This window comes from Babylonia areolata, chromosome 11 (genome assembly GCF_041734735.1).
Source record: "Babylonia areolata isolate BAREFJ2019XMU chromosome 11, ASM4173473v1, whole genome shotgun sequence".
NCBI lineage: Eukaryota > Metazoa > Mollusca > Gastropoda > Neogastropoda > Buccinidae > Babylonia > Babylonia areolata.
This window is the reverse complement of record NC_134886.1, coordinates 11,107,258-11,122,574: the sequence shown is the minus strand read 5'-3', so window position 1 is coordinate 11,122,574 and position 15,317 is coordinate 11,107,258. Positions and strand designations below refer to the sequence as shown.

Here is a 15,317-nt window from a genome sequence, read left to right as displayed (position 1 = left end):
GCCCTCACATACTCACACATGTATATACTGGTAGCTCTTGCAACAAATCATAATCTTCCACTCCAGTAGTTAAGCTTTTAATTCCATGTTTGACACCAGTTAAGTATGAAAATTTACAGCAGCAAACTCAAAAGCTTAGAATTATATCACATGCATACTGAAACAACCAACCAGGCTTCAATGAGATACAAAAACTACAGAATATTCAATGCCTGTTACAACAGAAGTTGCTTGTCATGTTTACTCTGACCTAGTGAGTGCCAATAATCATGAATTTTAAAGTTTGTTAAGTTGTGTTAAGAATGATTATGACATTCCATGTACCGGTACAATTTTTGCAAAGAGAATTGTACACTTGTGTGTGTGTGTGTGTGACAGAGAGAGAGAGAGAGAGAGAGAGAGAGAGAGAAAGAAAGAGAGCAGACAGCTCATGATAATATTCCCTACCTTTCAGTACCCATACAGTACTATAGACCATGGAAAGGCAAGAAAATGCACAAGAAATAAAAAAAAGCATATTCCTACCACTTTTAGCTGACAGGAAGCAATCACAAACATCAGGCTGAAAATAGCAATATTTCTAAATCGTCTTGTTGCAGAAATCTGACAACATTGTAATGAAAAATATGGCCACACACCCAGAAGTCTGCACAAACAGCGTACAAACTGTGTGTGCTGTGGAGCCATGGTCACTTCCAGAGGTCATCTGAACTTCTGAACAAACTGATCTTTTTGTAACACTTAGTCATTCACTTGATATTTGAATCTTGGTTGACTTCTTCCAGTTCTAACTCATGACTTTCAACTATGCAGTTTGTCTCTCCTGTTTTGAGCTTTTCTGATGCCCCCCCTTCCCCCCAAAACATAACAGCACTGCTAAACAGCATACTACTACCAAGACTGACGTTACCAGAAAACGTTCTCAACATTTCAGGCCATCAACACATGCTGTCCAAGTTCTGAGTTTGCAAACAAACACTACCATCATGGTTCACTGACAGTTGGTGCCCAGCAGTAAGTAAAACATTCAATCAAAGCCATTATCAGATTCTGAACAAATAATCAATAACGGTGTTCTTCTCTATTGCTACATGGTACCAACATCATCCCCACCACCACCCCTTTTCTTTTTTGTGTATCTGAATTTAGGAGTGAACTGTGTCAGTCAGAAACCAGGATTTTTATACCAAAGAACTGGAATAGTAGAAACTTAAGTTTTCTTTCAATTTCCTTCCTTTTTCCCCCATTCCATTTACACAGTTTTTGTGTTTAATGATCATGATGTGCTATCAAATCAGACTCAAGAGTGAGTGAACACACACACACACACACAATAAACCCAAAAAACAAATAACCAAACACCCAAACCCAATAACACTGCAACTACAAAAATGTATGTTTCAAAGTGGGGATGTTCAGACTAAGAAACCACTTCTCTTACAACCTGAGTGATAATCAAGTGTTTTGCTGAGAAAAATCACCACAGGTATTCTGGAACCAATTATGCAATATTTTCAATATTCCCTTCCACCCACATACATGCATGCGCACACTTAAAACTGATCACAGCATAAGAAAGAATCCACAAAAGAAAGAATTCCACAAAAGCACTTATTAATGGATTATTTTTTAAATATCCACCACAATTGTTACAAATTTCAGACAGATAATCAACCCATTCTTTATCCTTTTTGAAAAGATAATTTATTTCATCACTGCATCACAGCTACAACCACACACTCACACACACAACTTGACACAAAATATGCATACAAAATATACAAATGTGTTTGCATGAATCAAGCTTTCTACATATTGGATGATACTTCCACATCCACCTGACTCCAAATGCAAACATGGTATAAACTACTAGAAACCATGTCAGATGGTCAAAACATGATTGCAACAATGTCACTCACCTCAAACCTACACCAGGTTGGTATTTTGTGCTGAGTGTCGGAAAGAGAACTGTTACAACCCTGCTAATCAAAGATCTATTAAACAATAACAGAGAGGAGAGAGGGTGTTATCTAGTTCAGACAAACACAACCGATGTTCTTTCAACACACTCTTGGTTACAGATCTCTCTCATGAGCCATGCATTCTGTAGGGCCTCTGCAAGACAAGCTGAGAGTGCAGTACAGTTGGAGGCATTCACACCCACACACACTCACATCACATACACACCTCTGTGTATATCTCTCTATCCATTTTGACTGAGGTCATCACTCACAAAAAACACACAGATTGCACTTCTAACATTAAAAAAAAGAGTCTTGTTTAGAGGACTGACGATATGAATGTATGGAGAATATTTCCAGTGAATAAAGTTCATCCAAAAATAAGAGAGAAAAAAATAAAATAAAATAAAACAGAAAAGCAAACGAAGTGGGAGCAAGCATGAATTTATACCCAATTCATTTAATAGAATTTGAAAGGAGTGTTAGCACAGGTCATGAACAAAAGGACATCATTTCCTAACTTGAATGTCTTGGCTACACATCAAGCCTGGAACCTTACTGCCTGCTCTCCACAAACCCCACCGAAGTGGGATCCTGAGCTAGAGAATGGACATCTATAGTTAAAAGCACCAAACAAGTACTACTTGAAAAACAAAGTGATACACTGCATGACCAGTGATCACCTTCACATTTACCTAATACGCAAACTGCCAAACTACACAGGATCTAGGTGCATACACCAGTCACACAGTTTGATCAAAATGTCCAACACTGTACTGTACAATATTTTCACTGTGTCTTGCCATCACTCACCCCCACAATCCTTAACCCCTGTTGATTGTCTTCAATGCATAGTATCTACCTTAACTACTCTGCCCTTTGCAAATCTTCAGTCTGTGAACTCCATTCTGGCTGTAGTACAATTCACCCTTTCTTCCTGTTTGTATCTCATCATTCTTCACAGCTTTCTATCTTTAATACCCCTTTACTGACACCTACGTTTTGGCCCTGTCCAATTCTACATGAATCAAAGTGATGAAATGTCAATCTCCAAAGTCACCATTCTCCCTGGCGTCAACATCATTGACAGTTCCACAGAATACGCCTTGTTTGTCCCTGTCAGTAGCCCCGTTTCTCATGCAGCCACTCATTGTAGTCCCTGTCCTTGTCTTCCTGGTGTTGCTACAAGTTCAAAACCATTGCTACATCCCTAAATAGGTAAATGGGAGAAGGGGAAGTGGTGATGGCTGAATGTGTGGGGGAACGGGGTGAGGGAGGGGTAGACACACACAGCCTCCATATCTCAGCTCATTTGCAAAAAAGACCACCATGGACGATGGGGATGGGTCAGGAGATGAGAGAAGGTGAGAGCTGGTCTCCTTCCACTCTGATGCTGACAGGGCCTAACAGGTGATGACAACTGCTACATTATTCACTGACTGTTGTGGAATGGTGTGTGAGTGTGGAGGAGACTTGTGGGGGGATGGATGGGGGACTGCTGGGATCTTCCCTGGCACTGTGGCAGGTCACCATCACTTCTCTTTGTTCAGAGCCTGGATGAACTCCTCCAGTCGGTCCTGAATCTGTCGCACTTTCTCTGCACATCACAGTGGTGCCAGGAAATGGTGATGTCTATATATACACAATGCGCACTCATGTAGAAAAAAAACGTACTGCCTGAAAGTGATGTACAATACATGTCAGGAACTCTGGAATCAGCTGTGTGGAGTGCTTCCCTGCATCAGCAAATTCCAAGATTGCCATTTCTTTGTTCTCTCCAGTGTGCGTGTGAAAGTGTGTATGTGTGGACGCAAGCATATATGAATACATATGTTTATTTCTCTGAGGCTCAAAAGTTCTCTTTCTCCCTCCTCCCTCTTCTTTCCCTCTATGTGTGTGTGTGTGTGCTGTCTATTTCTTACACTTAGTTAAATGTCTCATCATGCTTTGACTTTTTCTGTTGAACAGAAATCTTTCAGTGGACAGCACAAGGGGAGGAAACATTCATTTTCCTTGTTGTAAACATTGCACAGTGATTTTTTTGTGGACACTTGGTTGGGTCATGTTCACTCTTATAAATTAATCAAATAACCATAGTATAAACTGAAACTCATCTTTGGTAATAGATACTGACTTCCTCTATCCAACAATACTGTACTGAAGATTTCTACCATTCCCAGTGCATGTGTACTGGGAATGACTGGCTCAGCTTGAACACATATGGAAAGATAAAAAGATTTTCATCTTAAGCTGACTATATCTCCAAAGACTGAAGAATGGATTGCCTGCTCTTGTTTCCATCCACCATCCTGCTGCCCCTCCCCCCTCCATTGCCCTTTCCCTCCTCCAATCCCTTGCCACTTTTCCCCTTCACATGTGCTCCCCCCCCTCCCCATCACCAAACCCTGCTCTTGCCCCAGTCCCTTACCCCTTCCGCTACCCCCTCCCCCCCATTTCTTTTATAGATATACCCATATCCGTTGCATCCCCGTCCCCCCAAATTCACTTGCCCATTCCCTTCCCCCTTTCAGATGTGCCTTCCAACCCAATTCCTTTGCCAATTCCCCCCCCCCTCCCCTGAACCCCCCTCCATACATGTCCTCCACCTTCACCACCCCCTAAAACTTCCCCCATTCCCTTTATTTTTATCAAGAAATCTTCACCCTTCCCCTCCCCCTCCAGATGTGCCCCCTGACCCCTCCCCATTACGTTGCCACCCCCTCCCCCCACCCTCTCCCCCTTTAGCTGTGCCCCCATGACTCACTGAGCTCCTCGGCCAGCAGGACGCGTCTCCCTGTGAGGACCTTGCTGAGCTGTCCCTTGTCCTCCCCCATGTCCTCCAGCACCTCCTTGATGATCCGCTCCAGGCGCCTCGCTGTGCAACATACATACACCTCCTCACTTTAGCTTTCAGGGGGGTTACAGGCTGATCCATACACCATTCACACACACTGGGTGAAAAAAATGTTAAAGGTACAAAAAAAGGTACAGACAAACAAACAAACAAACAAAAATAATGGATAATGTAATTTCTCAGGAAATTATATGGATGTGGCTGTTTCTCTGCGTGTGTGTGTGTGTGTGTGTGTGTGTGTGTGTGTGTGCGTGTGTGTGCTTGTGTATTAAAACTCACACACAAACAAACATCAATCTGACAAACTAAAAGAATATCCCAAATAAACTGAACTGAGCTTTAGGACTGATGAATTCACAGACACCGAACAGAAGAGAGACAGAGAGGAAGCAGGGAAGACCACAGGGCAGATAAACAAGCCAGTACCTTCATTGTTGACCACCTGCTGTCGCAGGGCGTTACTTGTGACATGCAGCATGCGCTGAAGCCTCCAGAACAGCACCACGTCATGACAGTCCAGCTGTCATCACACAGAGTGACATTACATACTGACACACCACGTCATGACAGTCCAGCTGTCATCACACAAAGTGACATTACATACTAACACACCACGTCATGACAGTCCAGCTGTCATCACACACAGTGACATTACATACTAACACACTACGTCATAGCAGTCCAGCTGTCCACACACACAGTGACGTCACATACTGACACACTACGTCATAACAGTCCAGCTGTCATCACACACAGTGACGTCACATACTGACACACCACGTCATGACAGTCCAGCTATCTACACACACACACAGTGACGTCGCATACTGACACACCACGTCATGACAGTCCAGCTGTCATCACACACAGTGACGTCACATACTGACACACCACGTCATGACAGTCCAGCTGTCCACACACAGTGACGTCACATACTGACACACCACATCCTGACAGTCTAGCTGTCAACACACACAGTGACGTCACATACTGACACACCATGTCATGACAGTCCAGCTGTCATCACACACAGTGACGTCTCATACTGACACACCACATCATGACAGTCTAGCTGTCAACACACACAGTGACGTTACATACTGACACACCACGTCATGACAGTCCAGCTGTCCACACACACAGTGATGTCACATACTGACACACCACGTCATGACAGTCCAGCTGTCATCACACACATTGACGTCACATACTGACACACCACGTCATGACAGTCCAGCTGTCCACACACACCACGGCTGTGCCGCTTAACTTCCAGCAGAGCTATTTAGTTTCAGAGTTCAGTGAGCGGTCAGGAGCACGGCTGCTGACCTAGATTCCACTGGGATGGGGGGGGGGGGGGGGGGAAGGAGAGCGCGCGCCTCGCTCTTTGTGCCTATGTTTCCAGCAGAGAAAGGTGTATTGTTTAAGTGATTTTCATTTCATCATATTCGTGCACACTGGTTTTTGTTTGCTGTCATTTTTGTGTACATGATTCCAGTGAATGTGAACTTTAAGTGTGTTGTGTGATTTACCAGACACTGTCCGAGTGTTTGTGTTACATCCAGTTATTTGACCTAAGTGTGTGTGTGTGAGTGCCGACAAAAATGGAATCTGGTGCGGTAGTGGCAGCATTGCTGACTGGGCAACACACCTTCAGTGAACACTTGAGATGTTTGGATAATATGTGTCGTGTGTGTGGTGAGCGGGTTCTCAGAAGAGATAAAGACAAGGGGTTGAATGCAAGACTTTGTGCCAAGTATTCTTCTGAACTGTTTCTTTTTTTCGGTCTAGATGTTTCGAATGATGAAGAGGGCAAACATCCCACATGCATTTGTATCAAGTGCTACAAAAAAATGATAAAAATGAAACATACTCATGGAAATTCTCAGTTCAAAACTGCAAATGAAAATGTTGCACTTGACATTGACAGAATGTCAGAAATCTGGACAACTTTCGATCCAGATCTATCTTTGGATCAGTGCAAAACATGCTCTTTTCATCACTCAAAAAGTCAGCCTGGTCGTCCGAAAAAAAGACGATCAGCACCCGTAAAAAAATGCACGGATGACAGTTTTGATCCGTCTGACCTCTGCTTAGATACCAACGACAGTGTGTCAACGTCATTTTGTCAGTCCACATCAACACCAGTCAAAAAAACAAGAACGCTGTGCACAAACACATCTCCAATAACACCCAAAACACCTGTCACTGACGCAGCTATATCACCCATCGCACAATTGAAACGTAAGACGGTGTATGTTGACTCAGAGGATGAAGATCTGAATAAATCTCTTACTGAAGAAGAAGAAAAATTATGCACACGACTGATTCGCAGGAAATTGTTTCAGTCAGGAGACAAATCAACAGTTAGATGCAAAACTGGAGGTCAGCCAATAGTGTTGAAAAAAGCCACACAACCCCGTAAATCATCTGCCATAGCATCATCTCCTCTGAAGAAAAAACGGTCTCAAATTATGCAAAAAATCAGAAAGCACATCTCAGGGAACAGTAAAGAAGCCATAGTAAAACAGCAGGGGTCAGAAATCAAAAGATCAGCTCAGAGCCACAGACAACAGATACTGCAAGCTGCTGGATGTGGCCCAGTGAAAGTGACCAAAAAACAAGGGTCTGCACTGAGAGCCGCCATGGGGTTAAGCTGGGCACAACACAGGATACAAAAGAGGTTTTATGCCAGTATTGGTGTGGAACATAAAGGGGAAAGGAAGGAGAGGGAGGTGCAGAAAGAAGCAATGTTTCGGGAGGTAGAAATAGAAAAGACAAAACTCATCTTTATTGATAAAGAGGGAAGACAAACAGAGGAGGAAACAACAGTAGGAAAAATCAAAGACATTCCAAAGATGGTAGAAAACTTATTAGAGCAGTACGACAGAGAAAACAAGTTGACATGGCATGATGATAGAATACCACAGGATGAGGTATGGGTAAAAATTGGAGGGGACCATGGAGGGGGGACATTCAAACTCATGCTTCAAATTGCAAATCTCACCAACCCCAACTCAAAACACAACACGTGTCTCCTGGCCATTGTAGACTGCAAGGACAGTCCAGACAATTTGAGAAGAATCTTAGAACCCTACAAAGAACAGCTAACTGCTCTGCAGTCAATGACATGGCGAAACAAGAGAGTCAAAGTGACCTTGTTTGGGGACTATGACTTTCTCCTCAAACTGTATGGACTGTCAGGTGCTCAGGGGACACACCCATGTTTATACTGCACAGCATCCAAATCACAAACACAAAATCCACCTCACTGCAATGAAGGCAACATCACACAGCGCACATTACAGGGCATCAAGACAGACTACAGCAAATACAAACACTCCAAGCAGAAAATCGCCAGCCTGCACAACAATGTAGTCAGGGAGCCTATTGTTGACATAGAACTTAGCCAAGTAGCTCCCCCATACCTGCACATTCTTCTGGGAGTGGTAAAAAAACACCATGACCTGCTGTCATTCTCTTGACAAAAAGATAGGAGAGTCAATAGCCAGCCAGGGAAAACAGATAGACAGCGACTCAGCCTTTTCTGAGTTTGTAGACAAGCTGAGTCAGATCCAAAGTGCTGAAGAAGAAAAGAGATTGCTAGAAACTAGGATTGTATTTAACGAGCCTGAAGGAGACAGTACACCACTCAGTGATTTCCAAAAACAGCAACGTGAGCTAGCAGACATGGTAGAAGAAAAAGATGCAGACATTGAATATCTCAAGACACAGCTTGACCTTCCACACCTGGCTGGCCCTGTCACACAACACTTAGATGCTGTACTTCAACAGCATAAAATACACAGACAGGCATACCACGGAGCATCATTCATTGGAAACCACTGTCACAAATATCTCAAGCCAGAAACAATAGAACACATCAGTGACAGTGTAGTCAAGAAAACAGGTGAACTGACTCAAGACGCGGACATAAACCTCAGAGCTAGGAACATTTCCCAGAAGTTTAAAACACTAAACACGCTGTTCTCAGGCATTCACATAAACATCTCACATCAAAGACCCTTGACAGACAGTGACGTTGACACACTGGATAGTGACATCAAACAGTACATGTCTTTCTTCCGCCAACAATTCCCACAAACACGCATCATTCCCAAGCAACACATCCTAGAAAATCACTGCATTCCATTCATTCATTCTCACGGTTTTGGCCTGGCACTACACGGGGAACAAGGGGGGGAGGCAACACACGCAGTCGTCAATTCACTCAAAAAGAAAGTATTAGGGATGCAGTCACAAGATGACAAACTGCGTGTCATCATGCAAGAGCACATGACTATTGTCTCCCCCATGCTTCAGCAAGTCGAACCCCAAGCAGGAGAATCACGGCACAAATCAAAAAGTAAAGAATAAAGAAATTTTCAGCCCTGTTCTTTTCTCCACCCTGAATCCCTCCCTCCCGCACACACACATTGTAAGGAAAAAACAAGAAAAGAAAAAAAATGTTTGAGTTTAGTCAGTGTCACACTTCAACTGAGTGGATTACCAACTACAAACAAGGAGTTCATACGGATTTATAAGTTCAGGTAGGAACGGATTTTATTATTTAGAACTTACAAATGCATGTCAGTACGTTACATTGTGATCGTTTACTAAAAGCATGGTATCGTCAAGGTGTATCTTTTAGACTGACCAAATGCATGTCGCAAGCAAAGGCACACATACTGACACGCAAAACATCTAGTCGGCGAAAATCTCTCTCCCCCTCTCTGTGTGCGTCTCTCTCTCTCTCTCTCTCTCTCTGTGCGTCTGTCTCTCTCCCTCTCTCTCTGTGCCTCTCCGCTTTCTCTCTCCGTACACGTTCCTCTGTTTCTCAGTATGTCTGTCCCTGCATATATGTCTGTCTGTCCGTCTCTCTTCCCGTGATGTTGAGAGAAGTGTGAAACTTAAGTGGCTGGCAGCAGTTCTCAGTGGAGCTGATCGTTAAATACTGACACTAATTCCGGGGCGGTCTGCCACCTCTAGGTAACGTATCGGCTATATTTTCCTTCCAGTTGTATCGTGGAGACATGCATGTATATCATGATATAAGTTTTATCTCCAAGTAAAACGATGTACACACACAACACGGAGTTGAAATTGAACTACATTTCGTGTGTGTTCCTCAGTTCGAACAGAATGTTCGTGTGCTCGCTAAGTTTTGGACCGCTTGTACACTGCCTGTAGGAAATTAAACCTACTCATGTTTGGTATCGTTAAATTTGTCAGAAAATCACACATCCATTCACACCCATAGCGCCCTTCTTGTTGCATTCTGACATAGAGTATTATTTTTTAAAAGCACATAACCCTGTTTCTGACAGTTTATCAGCAGCAGCGAAGCTGTTCACAGCTGTACACACTGCCCGTGTAACATGCGCTCCGCAGAGAACAGCGCGAAGTTAGTGGTGCGGCAAAGCGCTGCCCCATATACTGCCTGCCTGTCTGTCCAGGCTATCACCTTTCCAACGTTTCGCGCTCGCTCGCTGTTCATCCCTCTCCCCTCCGCTTCGCGCCAAAACTAAAAGGGCTGCCTTGTGCCGCCGTGACACAGTGACGTCACATACTGACACACCACGTCATGACAGTCCAGCTGTCCACACACACAGTGACGTCGCATACTGACACACCACGTCATGACAGTCCAGCTGTCATCACACACAGTGACGTCACATACTGACACACCACGTCATGACAGTCCAGCTGTCATCACAGTGACGTCACATACTGACACACCACGTCATGAGAGTCCAGCTGTCATCACAGTGATGTCACATACTGACACACCACATCATGACAGTCCAGCTGTCCACACACACACACAGCCACATGTCACACACTGACTCCACCTCATGACAGACCAGCTGTCATCATGCACAGTGACGTCACATACTGACACACCACATCATGACAGTCCAGCTGTCAACACACACACAGTGACGTCACACACTGACTCCACATCATGACAGTCCAGCTGTCATCACGCACAGTGACGTCACATACTGACACACCACGTCATGACAGTCCAGCTGTCATCACGCACAGTGACGTCACATACTGACACACCACGTCATGACAGTCCAGCTGTCAACACACACACAGTGACGTCACACACTGACTCCACCTCATGACAGTCCAGCTGTCATCACGCACAGTGACGTCACATACTGACACACCACGTCATGACAGTCCAGCTGTCATCACACACAGTAACGTCACACACTGACTCCACCTCATGACAGACCAGCTGTCAACACACACACAGTGACGTCACACACCGACTCAACATCATGACAAGTCCAGCCTTCAACGCACACACCAACGCATACACTGAAATTTGAACAAAAAATGATTCAGCCACATCACTGAAATGGCCTTGATAAAAGACAGGTGTGTGTACAACAGTACTATCCTGCACAGTGGATGTAGTTTGTGCTGATACAAAATACTGTTTAAATCAACTGAAATAACAAGCAATTGTAAATTCTGCCCCTTCAGTAGAATTCACCCCATATGATCAGTACAGTGCTGTTATTCAATGTGTATGCTTCAGGTCAGGTCAGGTCACTAGATCTGCTACTGGTAACCTGAAATCCAGTACAACCTGTTCAGGGTCGGATTGCCGGCGACTAAACCGGCACTCTCACCACTCCCTTCCGGGACTGGTGAGGCAGGTGGCTAGACACCCTTATGGAATTAAAAACGAGATCCATAAAAGGGCGTCGGCTCAGGAGAGCCACCGACGGCCATCTAGCTCCACCGTGCTGTGTGCATGCCACACGCAGTTGGCCCCCAGCATGTGTCTACCCATGCATGCGAAGTCTGGATCCGGTAGAATCTGCGGAAGAAACCTATCGGTTCAACGGAGAGGAAGGCGGTTACAGCAACGCACTGTGGAGTGCAGAGAGCAAGATGAGACACCGAAAGGATATCTTGGTCATCCACTGCATCCGTGCTCATCCTCCAGTCGTCTCGACTTAGTCTTGCCACTGGAAATTGGTGGACCCGGACGAGAGAGTGAGGTCGACGTTGCGCAACTCCTCTTCACTTTAAACAAACTCATCGCGCAAGTCATCAGTCATCCATACTGACCTTTCATCCGTCATCATTTCATCACCCCCAAGTCCTGTGGCGACAGGCAAGCGACGAAACGACAGGTATGGGTACACTGGCAGTCACAGCCGCAGACCTGCACGCAGGCGGCTCAGGCCATAGGGTCGTTCTTCATCGACAGGAGCAGCGATGGAGCTCGGCAGCCGTCTGAGCGTCTGAGCAGCCCTCTTTAGGAATGCACTGCTCACCTCCCTGGCATGAGGAAGGGGCTAGAAAAGGTGCCCTAAAAATTGCCTGCTCCATATCGCCCTGGCCAGCATACCGCAGCTGGCGGGGACCCTACATCAGCGGTCGAAACAAAGAGAAAGAAAAGAAAAAAACAAGGATCGTTCCTCTCACCATTGGTGCTTGGAACATAAGGACTCTCCTGGACAGAGATAATGTGGACAGACCCCAAAGGAGAACGGCACTAGTTGCATCCGAACTCGCCAGATACAACATCGACATCGCAGCCTTGAGTGAGACTCGGCTTGCAGGCGAAGGCGAGCTCTGTGAACGGGGATCTGGTTACACCTTCTTCTGGAGTGGACGAGGAAGCGAAGAGCGACGTGAGGCTGGCGTTGGTTTTGCAGTAAAAACAGCACTTGTCAGCAAGCTAGCAGGAATCCCAAAGGGAGTCAACGATAGGCTTATGACCATGAAACTCCCACTGGCATCTGGCCAGAAGCACCTCACCATTGTCAGTGCCTACGCCCCAACCATGACCAACCCGGATGAAGTGAAGGCGAAGTTCTATGAGGACCTTCACTCTGTCATTGCTGCTATCCCTAAAGCAGACAAGCTCATCATTCTTGGGGACTTCAATGCTAGAGTTGGCTCTGACTACATCTCCTGGGATGGAGTGATTGGAAAGCATGGTGTGGGCCACTGTAACCCAAATGGATTGCTTTTGCTTCAGACCTGTGCAGAGCACGAACTGCTGATAACCAACACAGTTTTCTGCCTCCCTACCCGTAACAGGACGTCATGGATGCACCCTCGCTCAAAGCATTGGCATCTCATCGATTACGTCATCGTCAGGAAAAGGGATAGGCAAGATGTACGTGTGACAAAGACCATGTGCGGTGCCGAGTGTTGGACAGACCATCGCCTTGTAGTCTCGAAGCTGAATATTCAAATCCAGCCCAAGAGACACCCCCAAGGCCAGAAGGCTCCAAAACGGCTCAACATTTCTAAGCTGAAAAACATCACCATCAAACAGACCTTTGTGGAGCTGCTGGAAGATCGTCTGGAATCCGCCTCTCTGGACAATCAGAATGTGGAGTCTGACTGGAGGACCCTGCGCGAGCTGATCTATAGTACAGCTTCAGAGACCCTGGGACCCATGACCAGAAAGCACAAAGACTGGTTTGATGAAAACTGTGATGAAATCAAGCAGCTTCTGGATGAGAAACGCCATCTGCATCAAGCCCACCTGAGCAACCCAAAGTCCACATCAAAAAAGGATGCGTACAATGCCATCCGCAGGACTGTTCAGCAAAAGTTACGTCAGATGCAGGATAAGTGGTTGAGCGACAAAGCCGATGAGATCCAGGGATATGCTGACAGGCACGATATGAAGAGGTTCTATGATGCCTTAAAAGAAGTCTATGGTCCCACATCCTCAGGATCATCCCCCCTCCTCAGTGCAGATGGGAATACCTTGATCACCGAGAAGGAGAAAATTCTCGAACGCTGGGCTGAGCACTTCAACAGTGTCTTAAATCGCCCTTCCTCCATAAATGATGAAGCCATAGACCGGCTCCCACAAGTCCCCATCAACGAAGCACTGGACGATCCGCCAACACTTCTTGAGACCCAGAAAGCAATCCGTCTGCTATCCAGTGGCAAAGCACCTGGCTCAGACTCCATACCAGCAGAGGTCTACAAGGATGGAGGCACTGTGCTGACTGAGAAGCTCCATCAGCTGTACTCACTCATGTGGAAAGAAGAGACGATCCCCCAGGATTTCAAAGATGCATCTATCATTCACTTGTACAAGCGAAAGGGGAACCGGCAAGCCTGTGATAACCATCGGGGCATTTCCTTGCTCTCTATCGCAGGCAAGATACTTGCCAGGATCCTACTAAACCGCCTCACAGCACACCTTGACCAAGGTCATTTGCCTGAGAGCCAATGTGGATTCCGGAAAGAGCGCGGAACCACCGACATGGTGTTTGCTGCAAGGCAGCTGCAAGAGAAATGTCAGGAGCAAAATGCTGCTCTGTTCTCCACCTATGTTGACCTCACTAAAGCCTTCGACACCGTGAGTAGAGAGGGACTGTGGAAGATCATGGCCAAGTACGGATGCCCTCGGAAATTTATTTCCTTGGTCAGCCAATTCCATGAAGGCATGCAGGCTCGAGTCCAGGACAATGGCGAAACATCTGCTCCTTTTCCTGTCACAAATGGTGTCAAATAAGGCTGCGTCCTGGCTCCAACACTGTTCAGCCTCATGTTCTTTGCAATGCTTACTGATGCCTTCAGAGATGGCGATGTTGGAATTGGCCTAAAGTACCGAACAGATGGCAAGCTGTTTAACCTCAGAAGGCTTCAAGCAAAAACGAAGGTCATGACAGACATCATCAGAGACTTTTTGTTTGCTGATGATTGTGCCCTCAACACTGGATCTGAAGCTGACATGCAACTCAGCGTGGACAGATTTGCCACTGCCAGCAGGAACTTCGGCCTTACCATCAGCACGAGGAAAACTGAAGTTCTCCATCAGCCAGCCCCAGGGAAACCCTACGTTGAGCCCAACATCACAGTCAACGTTCAGAGACTCAGTGTGGTGGAGCGGTTCACATACCTTGGCAGCACACTGTCACAAAATGCGACCATCGACGATGAAGTGAACGTCAGGATTGCAAGAGCAAGCGCAACTTTTGGTAGACTCTATGCAAATGTCTGGAACAGAAGAGGCATTGGTCTTGAGACCAAACTAAAGGTGTACAGAGCAGTAGTTGTCCCCACACTACTGTACGCCTGCGAAACTTGGACAGTGTACCAACGACATGCCAAGAAGCTGAACCACTTCCACACAACATGCCTAAGGAAGCTACTGAACATCAAGTGGCAAGACAGGACCCCAGACACGGAGGTGCTTGCAAAAGCCACCCTTCCCAGCATCTTCACCATCCTGATGCAGTCCCAGCTTCGCTGGGCTGGACACATGGCGCGCATGCCAGACCATCGGCTGCCCAAAAGGCTCTTCTATGGTGAGCTGCAACAAGGGAAGAGATCACAAGGAGGTCAGAAGAAGCGCTTCAGAGATACTCTGAAAGTCTCTCTGAAAGCGTTTGATATCAACCCTGACTCCTGGGAGGAATCTGCAGCGGACCGTGACAAATGGTGCACTGCTGTGCACAAAGGTGCCAAGTTGTGTTAGGCCAACAGGACTGCTGCAG

General features: G+C 46.0%; 1 protein-coding gene across 3 annotated transcripts in view; it reads right to left on the bottom strand.

Moving 5' to 3' along the window:
* Positions 1-353: 353 nt before the first annotated feature.
* LOC143287517 (dynamin-like GTPase OPA1, mitochondrial) overlaps positions 354-15,317 on the bottom strand; it is a 54,681-nt gene continuing 39,717 nt past the window's right edge. For all 3 annotated transcript variants that reach the window (XM_076595559.1, XM_076595560.1, XM_076595561.1), the window contains 3 exons: positions 5,242-5,335; positions 4,726-4,836; positions 354-3,558 (listed from right to left, as the gene is read on the bottom strand). In XM_076595559.1, coding sequence (XP_076451674.1) covers positions 3,494-3,558; positions 4,726-4,836; positions 5,242-5,335 — 270 coding nt within the window. In that variant the 3' untranslated portion in view covers positions 354-3,493. The remainder of the gene's footprint in view (positions 3,559-4,725; positions 4,837-5,241; positions 5,336-15,317) is intronic.